Source organism: Mirounga leonina, unplaced genomic scaffold, assembly GCF_011800145.1.
Source record: "Mirounga leonina isolate KUSES-001 unplaced genomic scaffold, KU_Mleo_1.0 Mir_165, whole genome shotgun sequence".
NCBI lineage: Eukaryota > Metazoa > Chordata > Mammalia > Carnivora > Phocidae > Mirounga > Mirounga leonina.
In genome coordinates, this window is record NW_023270415.1 from 73,036,655 (window position 1) to 73,055,015 (window position 18,361).

Here is an 18,361-nt window from a genome sequence, read left to right on the forward strand (position 1 = left end):
CCCTCAGGTGTCCAACCTCAGAAGGAGATGGGAAGTAGGAAGAGCGAGTTCAACAGGCAGTCAAGCGGTACAGTCACTGTGCCAAGCAAACTGCAAGCAAGGCAGGGCCCCCCTGGTTGCCCAGAGAGAAGTGCGGCACATAGGACAGAGGACGGCTCCAGCTCTCCTTCCCTGGGCTGGCCATCTGCATCCAAAGGGCTGTGTTCAGTCCTGGGGGTCACTTTTTAAAAGGGCGGTGAGCATGCTCAGAGAAGAGCAAGAATGATGCTGAGAACCTGTGGTACAAGGAACAGCCAGAGCCACTGAGCACCCTTTTCCACTGCTGGAGTGGAGAGAAGAACAGAACGACTGAACTCAAGTATCTGAAGAGAGTCAGAGACTTCAGATGGAATAAATACGTTGGAAGGTGGTGAGCGCCCCGGAACTGGAGATATGCAAGGAGGTGACCACTTGCAGGCTGCTATGAAGGGGAAGGGAATATCAGACGGGCCGGCGTGTTGGACTAGGTGCCTTTAGGAGAGCCTTTCAAGGCCCTGTGATCCTGTAACTTTAATCATCACTAGGAATTTGAGGTTCCAACTCCTGCCCGTCACTGTTGCTCTATGATTTTAGTGGGATCTTCAGATGGAAACATATGGGTTCATGCTGCACCAACAGGGGTAAGTGGAAGTGTCCACCTTCTCTGCTATCTAATGCCTGCACCCAAAGGGAAGGGTGTCAGAGACATCTCTCCAAAGCAACTTGGGGGTCAACACCCAGCAACGTGGGAGGGATGGAGGGCACAGGTGCTAGATTCTTCCAGACCTGATGTTATTAGGATGGAATCTGCGGCTTACTACCTGTGTGACTAGGAAATGACTCAGCACTGTGAACCTCAGTGTCCCCCTCTGTAAAATGGGCACAACGTGGGCCCATAGAAGTAATTCTCAACCAGCAGTGGTGTCACCCCTCCCATGCCCACAAGCACCAGTCTGGAAGGGTGCAGGCAGTTTTGGTTGTCACAATGCCTGGAGGCTTCCAGTCTAGGGACTGGGGATGCTCAGCGTCCTACAGTGGGCTGCTCCTTCACAGCCCAAATGCCAAGAGTGCCCCCACCACGCTCATTAAGAATCACAGCCCTGTAGAGCCATCAGGAGGGCAAGCCACAGAAGAAGGAATTCTGCGTCCGGAACACTGGAGCGGCTCTTCCTCACCGAGGTAGGGTCAGAGGCTGCGCGGGCTTCCATAAAGCCACATTTCCTCGGGGAAATGGCGCACCAGGAGCAGGGGGACCGGGGCGCCCCCGACTCAGGGTCAGGGCTTACCTACCGAGCATGCACAGGGGCTTCCTGGCAAACTTGAGCCTTCCCCGCCAGCCTTTATAGCGGCAGCAACATCCGGCAGCCCAGATCCTCAAAGCAAACTCGGCTCCAAAGATGAAAATAGCAAATGTTTCCTGCATTAAGAACATATGGAGAGACACGGATCAACCGGGACCCAGTTGTCTGGGAGTACAGATTTCTGCTCTGAGGTTCTGAAGAGCGGGGTTTCCGTTGCTGTTGCTGTTTTGGTGGTGGAGGGGGAAGAAGAACACGTTATCACCTCCGGGCACTTCTGGACAGCCCCCGTGTCCATGCTAATGTGCTAACTGTCCCTAAGAGCAGCCTTGCAAAGGGATTCCTTGTTTTTTCCTCTCTGTTTTGGTTCCAATGGATCCCTTTAAAAAAAAAAAAGTCTATTTTATGTACGAAAAGCCTCTAAGTGCAGTTAAATTGAAAAGAGAAGTTATCAGTGAAACACAGTCTGCTAATCCCACCCAGTTGCCTGGCCCCGGGAATTGCTACTTACGGCCAACGGTTACTAAGCAGGGCTCCTGGGCCAGGCTCTGCTTCAAGTGTTTTATGATATTATTCTCATTTTATGTTTCGAGAAACCAAGGCAAGGAGTAGGTACACAAAATCCTCCAGACTAGGACGTGGCAAAGAGGGATTCCCACGCTGCTAATCAGGCTCAGAGCACCAGGCTGTGCTGTCTCCCTGGACCCCAGGTTTCCTCCTTCCCTCCTGCCTCTCTTGTTGGTCAGGCAGACACCTCTGCCCCCCCCCCTTTGGTGACCTCCTGGGACCCTTGGGGAGTTGCTGCTCTGTAATAATCCCTGAAACCTAGTTCCTGGAGCTAGATGGCTTCTCAGGATTCACCTGCTAAGATCTTAGCGTGAGACTGTGTGAACTGGAAACACCTGCCTTCAGAAGGAATCCCCTGACTCCGGCCTCATGGATGGCATGCTCAGTGCGAGGTGAAGGTTCTGCTATTTTGTAGACCCTAATTGGGGGGCTGGCACCCCTTGCCTGTATAGATGAGGGAACAGAGATAAAACAGGCAGAGGTCCCAGGAGCAAGGATGTGGAGTTCAATGTAGAAATGGGATTTGGTACTTGGCCTTGAAGAGAGTCAGAGATCCTCAGAGTTTTAAGGAGAAAAAGCAGAGGCAGGTTTTAGAACAGAGCATGCCTTTGTGTTAACTTTCAGAGGATTGAGAAGCCGCCATTTATCATATAACTAATGTGCCTTGGTTTTTGCTTTGACCTTGTTTGTGCCCCCTTGTCTCTAGTCTAGAATAACAAAAACCATTCCCTTCCACCTGTGCCCATGCATACCTGCCCAACTGATCCAGTCATTGCTTTCTCTTGGGACTGGACTTGGCCAGGAAGCCAAAACCAGTTGTGCCCAAGGGCAGCCTCCTTGCTCTCAACTGTGAAAGTCCAACCAGAGGCGTCTACCCCAGAATCGCTCCCCACCCGGGGAGGGGGGTGCACAGTCTCACCAGTAATAGCAGCCAGTCTCCCGAAACAGTCTCGTACTCCCTGAACGTGGTCAGCACGGCCAGAATCAAGCATCCCAGGACAATGAGGAACCTGGAGGGAAGGAAGGAGGAAGCATCTAGTCCCGGCTAGCTCCAGAGGATGGTGTCAACCAGGATGAAGCGACAACTTCCCTGAGACGTTGGCATGTGCTTGATCTGTTTTACCAAGTAACCTCATCACAAACCGATGGGGCAGGTAGGAATTATTATTCCAGCTAAAGAAAACAGATCTGAGGAAGGGTAAGCAATGTGCATACTTTTACTTAACCAGCTAGTTAATGGAATGAGCTGGGTGGCTGCAGACACCTTTCATATGAAAAGTTCCCACAAGCTTTGGTAAAGCAACAGGAATATAAATGAATGAAGAGTGTGTCCTGCACGTATAGGACAATGGTTTTCAAACATATGAAACGTTCTTATAACGGCTTAGTATTACTCTTTTTAGAGTCCCTGGTTACTGAAGGAAATTACCTCTTTCATCTGAGGCCCTTCAGAATTGTTTCTGAAATTGCAAAATGTACTTCCTACTAGAAAGAACAGGACCCGCCACAGAGAAGGATGCAGAATGCTGCTCCTGGAAAAGTCACGGAGAGGTCATCGGGTTCATGCCCCTGTCTCAGGCAGGAGCAAACTGCAAACAATCCTTTGAGATTATTATCTGCGTAAATTCAGTTGGCGGGGAGGGTGGGGAGAGGGAGAGCATGTAGCACATGTGTGTTCATGTGTGTGCATGCTTCATCATATCGGCAAAGAAAAATGGCTCTCCCTCCCTCTTGGTGGAGTGTCTCTGGTTCAGTGCTCAGCACCAGGCTCCCTAGGGTCCATGGGTGACACTTGGTACTACACACTCCAGGTTCTTCTGCTCTATGTGATCTGGCTCCCCACCCTGCTGGGTTCCAATCCATGCGCTGTGGGCTTGCTTGTGTAAGTGGGGACCCATTGGTGCATTCGTTTACTCGATCATTCATTCATTCCTTCAATTTTTATATGGCAGGCACTGGGGACACAGAGCTGGAATTCCATGATGAATAAGCTGGATTTGTCCTTATGAACTCACAGTCCAGCCAAATAGAAAGCTATCTCATGCCATGATGGTAAGGACCACAATGTAAGGTTTGAAAATGTCTGCTCCTGGTCTTGCCTGGGGACCCAAGTCCTGGCTCTGACCCTTGGTGATCTTGATCACATTTTCTGATCAATAAGCCTTCTGATCTGCAGACCTGAATCTATATTTCCAACCTTGTCTAGGAACCTAAACCAGATTTTCAACTCCCTCCTCTGGGGCCATTTTACTTCAGTTTACGGCTTGGGACCCATGCCTGGAATCTGCCTACCCCGAACCCCAAATCTTCTCAGGTGATGATGATGATGATAACAACATCAACTCCCACACCACCCATTAGTGAGCACCTACCCCTCACTACTTTACATCTATCAGCTCATCCTTACACCCACCTTCCAGGGTAGACATGAACTCCCATTTTAGAGATGAAAAAAATTCATCAGACGGATTCATTACCATCTGGATAATTGTGTTGGCAGTTAAAAAGACCAGAGTGTGGAGTCCAAAGACACAGGCTCAAAGGGAGGCTCTAGTACTTTCTATGTGATCTTGAGTAGCTCACTGACCTTGGGGACCTCAATGATCACATTCATAGAATGGGAATAATGGATCCACCTGGAGATCATGGCTATTGTGAGGACCACAGGAGACAATGGATGGGGAGTGGTTTGGTCAACTGTACAGGATCATGCAAATGATGCCTGGTGCTGTCCCATTCACACACTCATCACTGGCTGGGCCTGCTGGGGAACGGGCTCTTGGATGATTCTGCAAATCCACACTCCAGTTCTGTCAAGACTGGATTTTATTCCTTCTTAGGCTCTGGAAATAAGCCCTAGATTAGAATTCCCTTCTGCCTCTTATGCTGTGTCATCTTGGGCAAGTTACACAACCTCTTGGTGTCTTGGCTTCCTTATCTAGAAAACGAACCCAATAAAAGTACCCACGACCTCCATTATTCAATGATATAGTCTATGTCAGGTTCCTAGAGGAGTGCCTTCACTAAATGTTAGCTATTATTTTATTCTGATTTAATGTATTGAGTGCCTCCTGTGTCCCAGGCACAGCACTGGTTTTAAGGATACAAACATGAATAAAATCTAGCCCTCATTTTCAAGGAACGCCTAGTGCAGTGGAGGAAACACAGGACAGATAATTACAGAGGTTATGATCTGAGTGTTCACCACATGCTTTCAGGGTACAAGATTGAAAGCCTCCAAGAGGCTGTGGCCAAGGGGTTGGAAGTATATTTGAGGCTTAGCAAGAGTTGACTGCTATGTCTCAGTTTATCCAGGACATTCCCCAATTTATGTGTGTTGACCTGGAGTATGGCCCCCGAGGCATCGTGAATGACATGCGCATATGCAGAGAGTGCGAAAAGTTTATGGACACAGAACCCAGTTCAATCTTCTCCTTTAGCAAGGGATGCGGGCCTTTGATGATCTGGACTTGCCGTCCTCACAACCTTATCTTCCGCTGCTTCCCCACTCCTAGGCCAGCAGTCCTGAATGAGAGCATTTCCTCCAACTCTCTGAGCCTATTTGTGCCTGTCTCGATGCTCTTCTCTGCCCACTTCTCCCAACCTCCCTCCACCCCCCATTCTCCTTAACAGCCTTAACATTCTGTCTTAACAGCACAAGTCTTGCTTTGCCTCCGGAGACTTCCATGACCTTGGCTGCTCTCTACGTGTTCTCCAGTGTGACCTCTCCGCTGGGGTCACAGAGCACCCCATTGCATTTCTATTCCAGTGCTGATCATAACCCATTGTCATTTTGTAATCATTCGCTTGCATTGTGTATTAATTAAAACATACTGTCTTAACTATGTTGTGGACCTGCTGAGTTTGAGGTTCAAGTGGAAATATCCAGCAGGTTGATCAAAATTCAAGTCTAAAGCTTAGGGAAGAGGGTTGGGCTGGAGATCTAAGTTTCTTTCAGCTTTTACAGTCTACGATTTTATTTTATTTACTTATTTTTCATTATTTTTTAAAATTTTATTATATTAGTCACCATACAACACATCATTGGTATTTGATGTGGTGATCCAGTCTATGATTTTAGAGCCAGCAAAAGGAATCATGAAATGCAGTTGCAACCTGACTCCCAGCAGCAGGGTGTGCAGAACCAGGCTTTAGCCAGCAGGGGACAGCAAATGCCTGGCAGAGCTCCGCATTTTCTCATACCTCAAGGAATTCAAAGCACCAGCAACCTCAGGGAATTTACTTTCTGAAACTGGAAAACAACCCTTAACTGATAAAGCTAAGAGCATCAAGGAACCCTCCTTAATCAGGGAAGGGGAAAATGCTCTTTGGTCCTTCACACTTTTTAATTTACTCTTACGAAGGCACTTGATCTCAGACACACAGACCAAATGACCAGTCTCACCACGGAAGCCAGATGTGTGTGGGAGACAGGGTCTTCCCTCCTCCTATCGTTTTTGGCTCTCTCACTCCCCCCTGCTTCACCAATGATTCTTTTACTTCCTCTGTCACTTTCTTAAAGTTTTTAATTTTAATTCCAGTGCAGTTAACATACAGTGTGACATTAATTTCAGGTGTACAATATGGTGATTCAACACTTCCATACATCACCCGGTGGTCATCAGGACAATGCACTCCTAATCCCCATCCCCTATTTCCCCCATTACCCCATCCACCTCCCCTTAGATAACCATCAGTTTGTCCTCTAGAATTTAGACTCTGCGCTTTTTTTTTTTTTTGGTCTCTTTCTTTTATTCCCCCTTTTGTTTTGTTTCTTAAATTTACATATGAGTGGGGCGCCTGGGTGGCTCAGTTGGTTAAGCGACTGCCTTCGGCTCAGGTCATGATCCTGGAGTCCCGGGATCAAGTCCCACATCGGGCTCCCTGCTCAGCAGGGAGTCTGCCTCTCTCTCTGACCCTCCCCCCTCTCATGCTCTCTATCTCATTCTCTCTCTCAAATAAATAAAATCTTTAAAAAAAATTTACATATGAGTGAAATCATATAGTATTTGTCTTTCTCTGCCTGATTTATTTCGCTTAGCATTATACTCACTAGCTCCACCCATGTCGTTGCAAATGGCAAGATTTCATTCTTTTTATGGCTGAGAAATATTCCATTGTATATATAGACCATATCGTCTTTATTCATCTATTGATGGGCACGGGCTGTTGCCATAGTTTGGCTATTGTAAATAATGCTGCAATACACATAGGGGTGCATGTTTGAATTAGTGTTTTTGTAGTCTTTGGACAAATACCCAACAGCATGATTGCTGGATCATAGGGTGGCTCTATTTTTAACTTCTTGAGGAACCTCCATACTGTTTTCCAGAGTGGCTGCACCAGCTTGCATTCCCACCAACAGTGTAAGAGGGTTCCCCTTTCTCTGCATCCTCACCAACACCTGTTGTGTCTTGTGTTGTTGATTTTAGCCATATCACTTAGATTCCTGCTCTGCAGCCATCCCTGTCTCCTTCACTCGACTTTCTCTGACTTTTCCTCCTTTCCCCTCTCCTTCCTCCCTCTGCTCCTTGCCCACACTCTTCCTCCTCCCAGCGCCTGCAGGATGGCCAGGGTCTGTGGTGGATGTGAGTCTGGGGGAGAGCCAACAGCTGTCCTCCTATCTGCGGGGTCCTGGCTATCTTAGTGAACGAGGTCAGTCAGGGTCAAGGGTCTCAGACACGCCCTTAAATCACACACCACCTCCTATGTGCTTCCACCGGAATCCTCTGCATCTTCTCCCCAGGCTGGGGTTGTGGAGGGTGGGAGGGAGGCTGCTTCGCAGCTGTACTTGGAGTCTCAAGTGTAAGGTCCAAGCCCCTTGACACCAAACCTCTGCTGGGTCACAGCTCTGCACAGTGGCACCCGGGATTCCCTGCAGCTTCTTCTCAGCCAGGCCTGGACTTCCTTACAGGAACAAAGCTGGACCCGCTGGGAATGAGTGCCTAACAGCCAAGGGTTACCTACCAGCTCCCCTCGGGGTGGGACAAACAGGCGGTGAAAACTCTAGAATTTATCTAATCATTTGTGCATCATTTTCTCATGTACTCATGAGAGGTGGGGTCTCAGTCATCATTATATTTACATCCCCATTTTACAGATGAGGAACCGAGCCTCCAGGCTCAGGTGGTGGGGTCACAACAGGAGTAGGGTTAGTGCCAAGAGTGGTCACGGGGCCCGCAGGGAGACACTGCGGGAACAGGCAGGGCACAGCCAGCCGGAGACCGGGGAGGGGGCTGCCGGCTCGCAGTTCAGCCTCGGCAGGACAAGCCCATCCCTTCTCCTCTGGACTCCCAGGTTGGGAAGAGAAACTCTCAGTTCCCTTTCTGGGTAGTTCCCCAAGATCCCAGCTGGTTCGTGCTCCAATTACAGCTGCTCACAGGCAGCTTTCGGAGAAGGCAGGAGCTGACCACTGGATTCTCCTCCTTGGGATCCCTGTCTGTGCGCCATTGAGTGGAGATATGTAGAAACGCTCTCCCTGGCCAGGAGGAGGCAGAACTGAATCCTCTAACAGAGCAGGTGTTGCTGGCGCCACAGTAAGCCCACAGGTCCCGATCCTCAGTCAGCACCCTTGGTTCTTGCTCTTGAGCAGGAAATACAACCCCTCAGTCTATATCAAAATCCTACTGACCCTCAACAGAAAAGCCCCAAAGGTAAAGCACCCACTATGTGCCAGGGATTTCCTTATTCCCTACGAATCAGTCCAACAGCCTCTTTGAATCACAGTGACTGCTATCTTGCTGGTAGATTCTCTCTCCTGCTGGCTTTGATGACAGAAGCTGACCTGGAGGAGAGGCCCATGTGGAACTGAGGGTGACCTTCAGCCTATGGCCAGTAAGGAACAGAGACCCTCAAACCAACAGCCCCCAGGGAGCTTGGAACACCCACAAAAGGGAGCTTGGAAGAGGATCCTTCACCAGTCACACCTTCTCATGAGACCTCAGCCCTGGTTGACACCTTCATTGTGTGGTCTTTGTGAGAAACCCCAAGCAGAAGTCTCAGGTAAGCCATGCCTGGATACCTGCCCCACAGGAACTGAGATGATACATGTGTGTTGTGTTAAGCTGCTAAATTTTGTGGTAGTTTGTTATGTAGTAATAGACAACTGATACTGGTGAAGCAGGATCTGGATCTTGGCCACCTAGAAACTAGATGACTTTGGATAGGTTTATTTTTCAGAGCCTCAGTTTCTCATCTATAATGCAAGGGGTTTTTGTTATCTTATTCTTTATCCCAGTCCTTATGGTTAAGAGAGACTGCACAGGGCAGCAAAAATCCCCATAACCAAAACCCATTTCTCTAATGAGGTCTCCATGCAAACATCCTTGATGATTTCACAGCAGTTTATAACCTGGTGTGCATGGCTATGAGGGGCCGTCCCTGCCTCTCCATCAGGTATATCACCCAGTAGTACAATGTGAACTATTTGCAGAGTGAAAAGGCAAAACTTACAGAAGATGCAAAATTTCATGAAGTTGATGGACATGATGATGGAGAGATGTTCTAAATACAGCAAAGCCATTAACAAGTGACAATCTCACTCCAACAATGAAAGACAAATCAATTGATACTTCAAAGGATTAAAAATCTCATACAATCCTTCCCTCCAAATGCTGAGAAGATAAAATGTAAAGTCATATTGTAATATCATATAATTTGGGCATAGAAAATATACCCTCAAATTAACACTCGATTCAGTCTTTGTTCATTCTAAAAATTAGAGCATAGTTGCAATTATAACCTCTATTTTGTTAATCATGAGATACAATAAACACATTTTTGTATTTTAATTTTTTTGTGTGATAAAGTACTAATGAGATATTTTCTTCGCTGTTTGGTATGAGGTTTGGTCCCATTTCCAGCAGATTCTCTTCAAGTAGATTTTCACTGATTCCCATTAACTGCAGAATAAAGGGACTCTCTAAATCTGCCTCATGGGATGGGCATGGGGTTAGAAGAGAATCACATTATGTGAAATGCCTAGAATTCTGGCAAACATCAGGCATTCAGAGGTGCTGCTTTCTTACCCACCTTCCTTCTTCTCTTATGCTCACAGAGAAGAGTAGAAAAATTGACATTAATAATACATAGGGAAAAGAAAAGCTTTGTCTTTAAAAACTTCCATATTCTTGAAATGAGGCAAAAATATCATACATAAATAACCGCACACAAATCTATATCTATATCTGTCTATACCCTATCCACACCAACCTATAAATCCATTCATGTGTAATGTAGTAGATGCCGGTTTTGACCATTTAAACCAGGAGTTAGCAAACTACAGCCCTCGGGCCAAATACAGCTGGCTGCCTATTTTTGTAAATAATTTCTTTTTTTATACCACAGCCACACTTACTTGTTTATATATTATTGGTGGCTGCTTTTGTAGTGAATAGCTGCAGGAGAGGCTGTCTGGCCTACAAGCCTAAAATACTTACTATCCGGCCCTTTAAGAGAAAGTTCCCCAACTCCTGACCTACACTAAGAGTCAAGGGCAATTTAACCCCACCAGGATCATCTGAAGATACATTCCACATCTAACATGAGGCAGAAAAAATATTTTAAAACTTAAAAGGGATTTAATCTTTTTTTTTAAAGATTTTATTTATTTATTTGACAGAGAGAGACACAGCGAGAGAGGGAACACAAGCAGGGGGAGCGGGAGGGGGAGAAGCAGGCTTCCCCCTGAGCAGGGAGCCCGATGCGGGGCTCGATCCCAGGACCCTGGGACCATGACCTGAGCCGAAGGCAGACGCTTAATGACTGAGCCACCCAGGTGCCCCAAAAAGGAATTTAATCTTAAAAACACCTTTGTTGAGTTCGATACCAGATTACTTCACATGATTAGAGGAATACAATAAGAACATATGCAGGTTTATGGAGAAAAAGAAATAAAAATTTAGGGGAAAGAATACAAATAATAAATACTTATACTGAATAAAAACTCATACAAGGCCACTGCTTAAGCTTCATTAGTTTCATGGTGAATCTGCCTCTAGAAACATCTATGTAAGTTTTTTGGTATGCTACCATGCATTTTTCTTGAGTGTCCCTCTTATTAATGTTTTTTTTTTTTTTAAAGATGTATTCATTTATTTGAGAGAGAGAGAGAGAGGGAGCATGCATGCATGGAGGGGCAGAGGGGGAGGGAGAGAGACAACCAGACTCCAAGCTGAGTGTGGAGCCTGATGCAGGGCTTGATCCCACAACCCTGAGATCATGACCTGAGCAAAAAAACAAGAGTCCAATGCTTAACTGCCTGGAGCCACCCAGTCGCCCCTTATTAGTGGTTTTTAAACAAGGCAACAGCCCTGTTTGAACTCACTGTTGCTGTCCCAGGAGCATTTCTGTAGATGGTACTAACTGCATGACTTTGGGCTACAAGGCAAACTTCTCCATGACCTGACCAAATGTCATGAGGACCTCCTGTCGGGGAACAGTCTGGGCCCTGGAGCCGGACACGTCAGGGTCTCGGGTTCCCCTTACCACTGTGCTTCTGGCTCCTTATCTACAGGGAATGAAGTGCCAGTTACCTACGAGAGTTCAATGATGTAACAGATATAAAATGCTGAAAGGCAGGCATGGACACTCAGTAATTAGCAGTTTCCTTCCAATTTGCCCATTTACCAAATATTTATAATTGGGAGCATACATTTGGGAATCAGGCATAGAATGAGTTTAAATTTTTACTACACTACTTACCATTGTGTGACATTGGTAAGTAACTTAACCTATCGGGCCCTCCAATCCCTTGAATTCATTATGGGGATAATTATTCAACCTCACAGAGTTGCTGCGAGGACTGAAGTGCCTCACTTTCTCCATCTGTAAAATGCGATGATAAAATGTTAGGCCTTGCTTAATAAATGTTAGCAATTATTATTAATATAATGGTTATTTTCTATTATTCTGTAAAACACAAAGCCTGGGGAATTTGTAAGTTCTCAATCGGAAGAAACTGTCATTAATACAATATATTTGGAATTCTTCAAACACATGCCATCTTTGGGTAACTACCAAGTGACACTATTAATTGTAAGACACGTAATTGTATAAACTACTAAAAAGAAAAAGAGGAAGCTGCCAAATAAATTATGACAGCCACTGATTGTACTTCACATCCTCATTTCAGAGATGTTAAAATGGGGGAAAATATGCATTCAGAATTGATGAAACAGAGGTAGGTAACATTGCCTTATAACCAAGTCCTCGGAAACCCTTTGACCAGGACAAGGTGCTAACACATGACTCAGGTGTGTCAGAAGGGCTGGAGGTAGATCCTCTGTCCCCAGCACTCGTGGGGCACACCAATTCAAGTCTGGGTCCATGGTTTATTTGGTCCCAGACCTCCTAGTTTTATTGGCGATGTTATAACTCTGAGTTTGTCTGACTCTCCACATATTTTGCTGGAACTAAAGCTCCCATATTTTCATGGAATGAGACTTTCTGGGGCTCACCTAAGCTAGCAGAGTGCTGGAGTCAGGAGCTGAGATTTGGGAATCGCATAATGTTCTGAAGTCTGCCAGGCTTTATTCCTTTTTTGGACTTGAAACTAACAGGCACCCCTGTTTATAATGACCTGGGTTTGGATCTGGATTCCTCTTGTGAGCTGTAGAACTTTCAGCAAGATGCTCCAACTTTCTGAGTCTCAGCTCTTTTATTTGAAGACTTAGAGATGAGGATGCAAAGGGCTTCCCACAGAGCTGTGATGAGTACTCACTGGGGTAAGGTGTGCAGGTGCCCTGTGGATCTGCAGCCAGAGTGCAGAGTGCCCTTCTCACTCTCCCACTCCTTCAGCAAATTATACCCATTCTTCCTCTGATGTACTATCAGACATCTGGTCTACTTCTCTGTTTCTATGACCAATGCCCTTGTCAAGCCACATCGTTTTTCCCTCTGATCACTCTGGTGGTCTCCTGACAGCACGCCTATGGCCCTCCACTGCCTCCCTTCTAATCCCTCCTGGGAGGGCAAGTCTCCTTCCCAGCCTCATTTCCATCACTCCCCACCCACCATATGCACAGTCTAGCGTCATCTGAACAACTTGGTTCATTAGAAAGAAAAAGGTCTTAGGAGGTAGGCTAAGCTGTGTTTGGATTCTGGATTACATTTCCAGCCATGTGTACTTGGTCACATCGTCTTGCCTTCGAAAACCTCAGTCTCCTCATTAATACAATGAGGCTAATAAAACGCCACTGTGAACCTGTGCCAGGGTGCTGTGATCCCTTTGCGGGTGAAGAGTGAACACCAGTGAACATCAGTCACTTGCAAACCCCTTCCCATGCCTGAAGTGCAGACCCCACTCATTTTCTCTCACAGCTTTCAACCATGCTGATCAGATCCTATCATCTTACAAAGCTTTCCTGCATGCACAGGGCATCCCCAGGGGAAAAAAAATACAGTATTTCTTTTATGCCCATTTAGGAAAGCAGATCCTAGAATGTTGGAGAAAGCGCAAAGCTACATTTCCACTTGGGCCACTTTACCAAGACCGTTTTTATTGACTTTTTCATAATTTCTTCAAGACCTTATCATAGGACGCACAGTATCAGAGAGCTGGATGGGGCTGGGTGGTGCTCACCATCAAAAGAGATAAGAAAGTAAACCTTGAGAAATCAGAAGAGAAACAGCAGGGGGTTACTTTGCTTTGTTGCAGGAGTCTGCATTACATTATAGGGTGGGAAAAACAAAGGCATGATTAAAAATCCATAAGCCTCAACTAAAAGTCCAATCAGTTTTGTGAACAAAACAGTCTTTGTTTCACACTGTGGGTGGTATTTTTGAGGTCTGAATCCATCCTTCTGGAGACATCCAAGCTGCCATAGGAATGATACTGAACAACCTCAAGAAGAGGTTTAATTTAACAAACACCTGCAGAGCACCTACTATGCTGTGATATTGTGATTGAGGATAAAAAATACATGTGGTCTTCGTCCTAGTTTCTGGCACAGAGCTCCTAAACCCCTTTTAATTTCCTAAGTGATGAGAGCAATCAAGGTGTCTTTTGTTGAATGAGGTGATTTTTGGACCCATCTATGGATGGGGGCTGGTGGCCAGGAGAATGAACTGCGTGGTTAGAGGGTTGGAACTTTCAGTCCCTACATCCAACCTCTGGGTAGGGCAGAAGGGCTGGAAATTGAGTTCAATCACAGATGACCAATGATTTAATCAATCATGCCTATGTAATGAAGTCTACATAACAACGCCAAAGGACTAGGTTCGGAGAGCTTCTGGGTTGGCCAACATGGGAGGAGCAGCAGTGTGCCTGGAGGGGGCACAGAAACTCTGTGGCTTTCCCATATCTCACCCTGTGCATCTCTTCCCCATGGCTGTTCCTAAATTTTATCCTCTTATAATAAGCTGGTAATCTAGTCAAATGTTTCTGTTTCTATGAACTGATCTGGCAAATTAATGGAACCCAAGGAGGGGGTCATTGGAATCTCCAATCTATATAGCCATGAACACAGGTGACAAGCTGGATTTTTGATTGGTGCCTAAAATGGGCCAGGAGGTGGTCTTATAGGACTGAGCCCTTCAACTATGGAATCTGATGCTGTCTTCAGGTAGATGGTGTCAGAATTGAGTTAAACTGTAGGTCACCGGCTGGTGTCAGAGAGTTGCTGGGTACTGTGAGGACCCTCCCTCCCCCAACCATGAAACAGAATGGGGGTGCAGAGCTCTTATATGTGCATTTCTGAAGCACCTATATGAATGAAGCACTAAAGGCAGTAGTGGGGAGAGCATGCACTTGACCATCAGAGACTGCCTTAGATCCCCAGCCCTTCCTGTTCAAGTTTTTGTGACCCAGACAAAGTTATTTCATCTCTCTTAGCTCCCTCATTTGTGCATTGGTAACACCAATGTCCACCTTGCAGGACTGCAGCACAGACTGATGATGAAGGCTGCAAAGTCCCTGGAGGCACACTCAGGTAGGTGGGAGATTCCAGGTGTGCTCAATGGTAATGTGGTTGTGACTGCAGGTACTGGTCACAGCACTGGCTTCCAGGGAGGCCAGAGCAGAAACTGTCTAGAGTAGCTGCACCTATAGATGTTGCAGTGTAGGGTCACTGCTCTCTCACCGAGAGGGCTAGAAAGGTCCAGTAGAGGCTCCCCAGCTCCCCTTCCTCAAGCCTGCCTGGAGAGAGTCTTTGGTCTATGAGGGTGGAAGGGGAGAAGGTGATGGGGGAATGGCAAACAGTCTGCACAGTTCCCCTCTCCCCTTCCTTCCTTCCAGAAGGAGAGGGGCATATCTGTCCTAGGCTCACAGTAGACGCCAACATTGTTTCTCTAGTCCTGCCTCACGTGTCTTCCATCTGGGCATAAGGACCTTCTGAGAAGACTTGGAGTATGTAGTCCAGAGTCTACAGTCCAGAGCGTGTGCTCTAGGACACCCCTTTCCTTCCCCTGTCACCTCTGCTCCCAGGGGCTTCCAGCTCTCCATCAACAACCCAACAACATTTTCCCACCTCTCATCGGTTTCTGGTCACCTTGCCTACAATCAGATCCCTCATCCTGGACATTTCCAGTCCTCTTGAGTTTAAAAGACTCAATTCACAAAAGACATTCTGAAGCGAATGATGCAGACTGAAATAAAAGAATCATCATATTTCATTCTAAGCCTAACAAATCAACTCTTTTCCCCCCCCCCCCCCGCTGTCCCCTCTCCAGCCCAAGGACACAGGCATATACAATTTTTACATATTGCTTTGTCACAACATTATGTTCTACATTTTATCTTATTAAAGCATAAATATTCTTCCACTTAGCTATGAAATATTCAAAACAATCATGTTTAATGAAAGAGCAGCATTCAATGACATCAATGCACTGAAATATATATAACTAGTATCTTATTGCTAGATATTTAGGTTTATATTGCTTCCAGTTCTGTGTTATTATAAATAAAGCTAGAGTAAATATCTTTGTGCATATAGTTTTTCCTCATTGAGGACCAATTCCCTAGAATAAATCTCCAGTATATCCGGACTTTGAACATTTGTATGGAATCTTGATACATTCTTCTGGATTATTCTAAAAGGATACATGACTTTACACTGTCCCCAGGAACATATAAGGACCTTATTTTCACCCAGTTTTACCAGCAATGGTTATTACCATTTTGCTAATGGACTTGCTAGTTTAAAAGGAATAAAATGGCACCTGGGATTTGCATTTTAAAAGAGAATAAAGCCCTGCACCAAAATACAAGGTACCTCTTAAGGGACCTCCAGCTGAGGGACAAAGGTTTTAGGAGAAAAGGAGCAAGTTTTCCCAGCAGCTTGGAAATTATCCCAAGTAGTCATTCACCTTCTCCACCTCCATGATGGCCGAATCAGACTCCAGCCTTTTCAACTGCCTTCAGGCTGAAGACAGTGGGAAAAATGCCAATGTGTAATTGGTGTATTACTTACTTTTCTCACCATGCCCTGGAGACTTTTCACATTCACATGAAAAAAAATGGTGCTTTCAGACCCAAACCAAAAGGTGTAAACATCTTATATTTTCTTATCTCATTAGCACCTTCCTACAAATGGCTCCACTGTTCCTTTTGAGAGCCAAACACATAGACACAAAGTCAGATCTGGGTTCCATGCTGTTTTTCCCCCAGCATGATACAGCCCCGATTATTCTAGATTTTTTTCCCCTCTCCTTTTGGAAATCTCATTAGAATGGAAACACTTAGTGGTTTCAAGTTTCCAAAATGAGAGATTAAAAAAAAAAAAAAGTGTGCCCCATGTTAGCATTAGCATGGTGGAGACACATCTGTCTGCCCAGCTGTGCTCTGGAAACAACAGTCATCATGGCTGATTGTTTTAGCAATTCCCTTCTCTCCTTGGACTCTGCATTTATCTTTAAACGCTCCTGGATTTTATATTCACTCACTCAGTCCTTGATTCAATACATGTTTACTGAGTAATTACTTTGTACTGAGCCCCTTGTCAAGGTACAGAGGTAACCCAAGATTCAGGTCTGCCTTCAAGATATTTATGGCATTATAAGGAAAGCAATTATTCCAGTGGAAAGTGATCAGCATTAAAGTGTCCCTCTGCAGGGACAGAGGATGGTCAAGAGCACCCTAATAAGTTCTCAGGGGTTACCAGCTATTAGCTATAATTTCAAAACTGCATAGCATCTTGGGGCTTTGAGAGGAAAAACAGAAGATCACTTACTAGCCATGGGTGTTAAGAATTATGCCAAGCTTGGATTCACCTGGCTCTACTGTTCCCAGCACTTAGGACCAGTGCCATACGTAAATTGGAGTACAATATTTATCTGGGGGTGCACTGAGAAAAAGGCACTAGTTGCTATGTTTTTCTATGCAGGAAAAGAGAGATGGGAGGGGAAAGGAATACTAGGATCAGGAAATCTGATTTCAAGTCTTTGCGACCAACTACCTGGGAGATCTTGGGCAAGTGGACTCTGAGCCTCAATTTCCTCATCTGCAAAGTGGGTCAAAGAGCTTAGAGCAACTATTAGAGGTAGATTGAGAGAATCAATGAGAGCATGCATGCAAAATTCTAGTGCAGTGCCTGGTACACAGCTGGCCTTCAACTCACATTCATTCCACACCTCTCTCTCCTAAGACACCTTTTGGATCTAGAACATGTTTGTGATTTTTACTTGCATCAGGGTCTAGAAGGTGCAGCAGGTTGTGTTCTGGCCTTCAGGCTACTGGAGAGGAGGTGGACAAGACAGAGTATGGCTTAGAATAGGCCCCTGGGGCTCAATTATGGGGGAGTGGTGATGGGCAGGAAGCAGGCAGGCTATTTCTTGGGAACCATTTACCTGTGTAGGAAGAGAGAACACCTGTGGGTGTCTGGGACTTCTAGACACACTGGGAGTGATGCCATCAGGCCTCATCTTCATTGATGATGACAGGCAGTGGGGTTTCATGTTCATTGGCCCTTGCCTCTCTCATTCATCAGTAACTTTCTGACCTCTTTGTGAGGTATCCTCCTCATTCCCTGAACTCACATCACCCCTCTATATCTTTTCTTTTTCTTGTCTAGCAGCATTTATCAGAGTACATGGGGAAAATGGCTGGTAGCAGCTAAGCACAGGCTAAATGGGGCCTTGCCCTCCTTAGGCAAGAAGAGCTGGATATAGAAAAAAATGTTTGTGTCAGTAGAAAACTATGATGCCAGTTATGAGCATACCTTATCCTGAAAATTATGTTTTAGCAAGGACCTTCTCCCCAGATGTAGTGCTGAAATGGATTTTCTAAGCATCCTGTGTCCTGGAACAGGAGTTTGTAAAGTTGCAAATTAAAATCACCTATGGATCTTAAAATTCCCAAAAGCCAGTGACTGCTCCCAACCCATGAATCTCCTAATTTAATTGCTCTGAGTGAGCCCTATGCTAGCCCGGTTTTTAACCTTCCCCCACGTGACAGTACTGTGCAGTCAGGGTTGAGAACCACTTTCTGGAAAGAATAGATCACCAGCTAACACTCTGGGCTTTAGAGTCAGACTGTATGG

At 45.8% G+C, this 18,361-nt stretch overlaps 1 protein-coding gene across 1 annotated transcript in view; it reads right to left on the reverse strand.

The window, feature by feature from the left end:
- The window catches only part of KCNQ3 (potassium voltage-gated channel subfamily Q member 3), a 303,877-nt gene that overhangs the window by 45,219 nt on the left and 240,297 nt on the right, over positions 1 to 18,361 (reverse strand). The window contains exons 2-3 of the mRNA XM_035011963.1: positions 2,803 to 2,893; positions 1,309 to 1,435 (exon numbers count right to left, since the gene is read on the reverse strand). Of these exons, the coding sequence (XP_034867854.1) occupies positions 1,309 to 1,435; positions 2,803 to 2,893 (218 nt within the window). The remainder of the gene's footprint in view (positions 1 to 1,308; positions 1,436 to 2,802; positions 2,894 to 18,361) is intronic.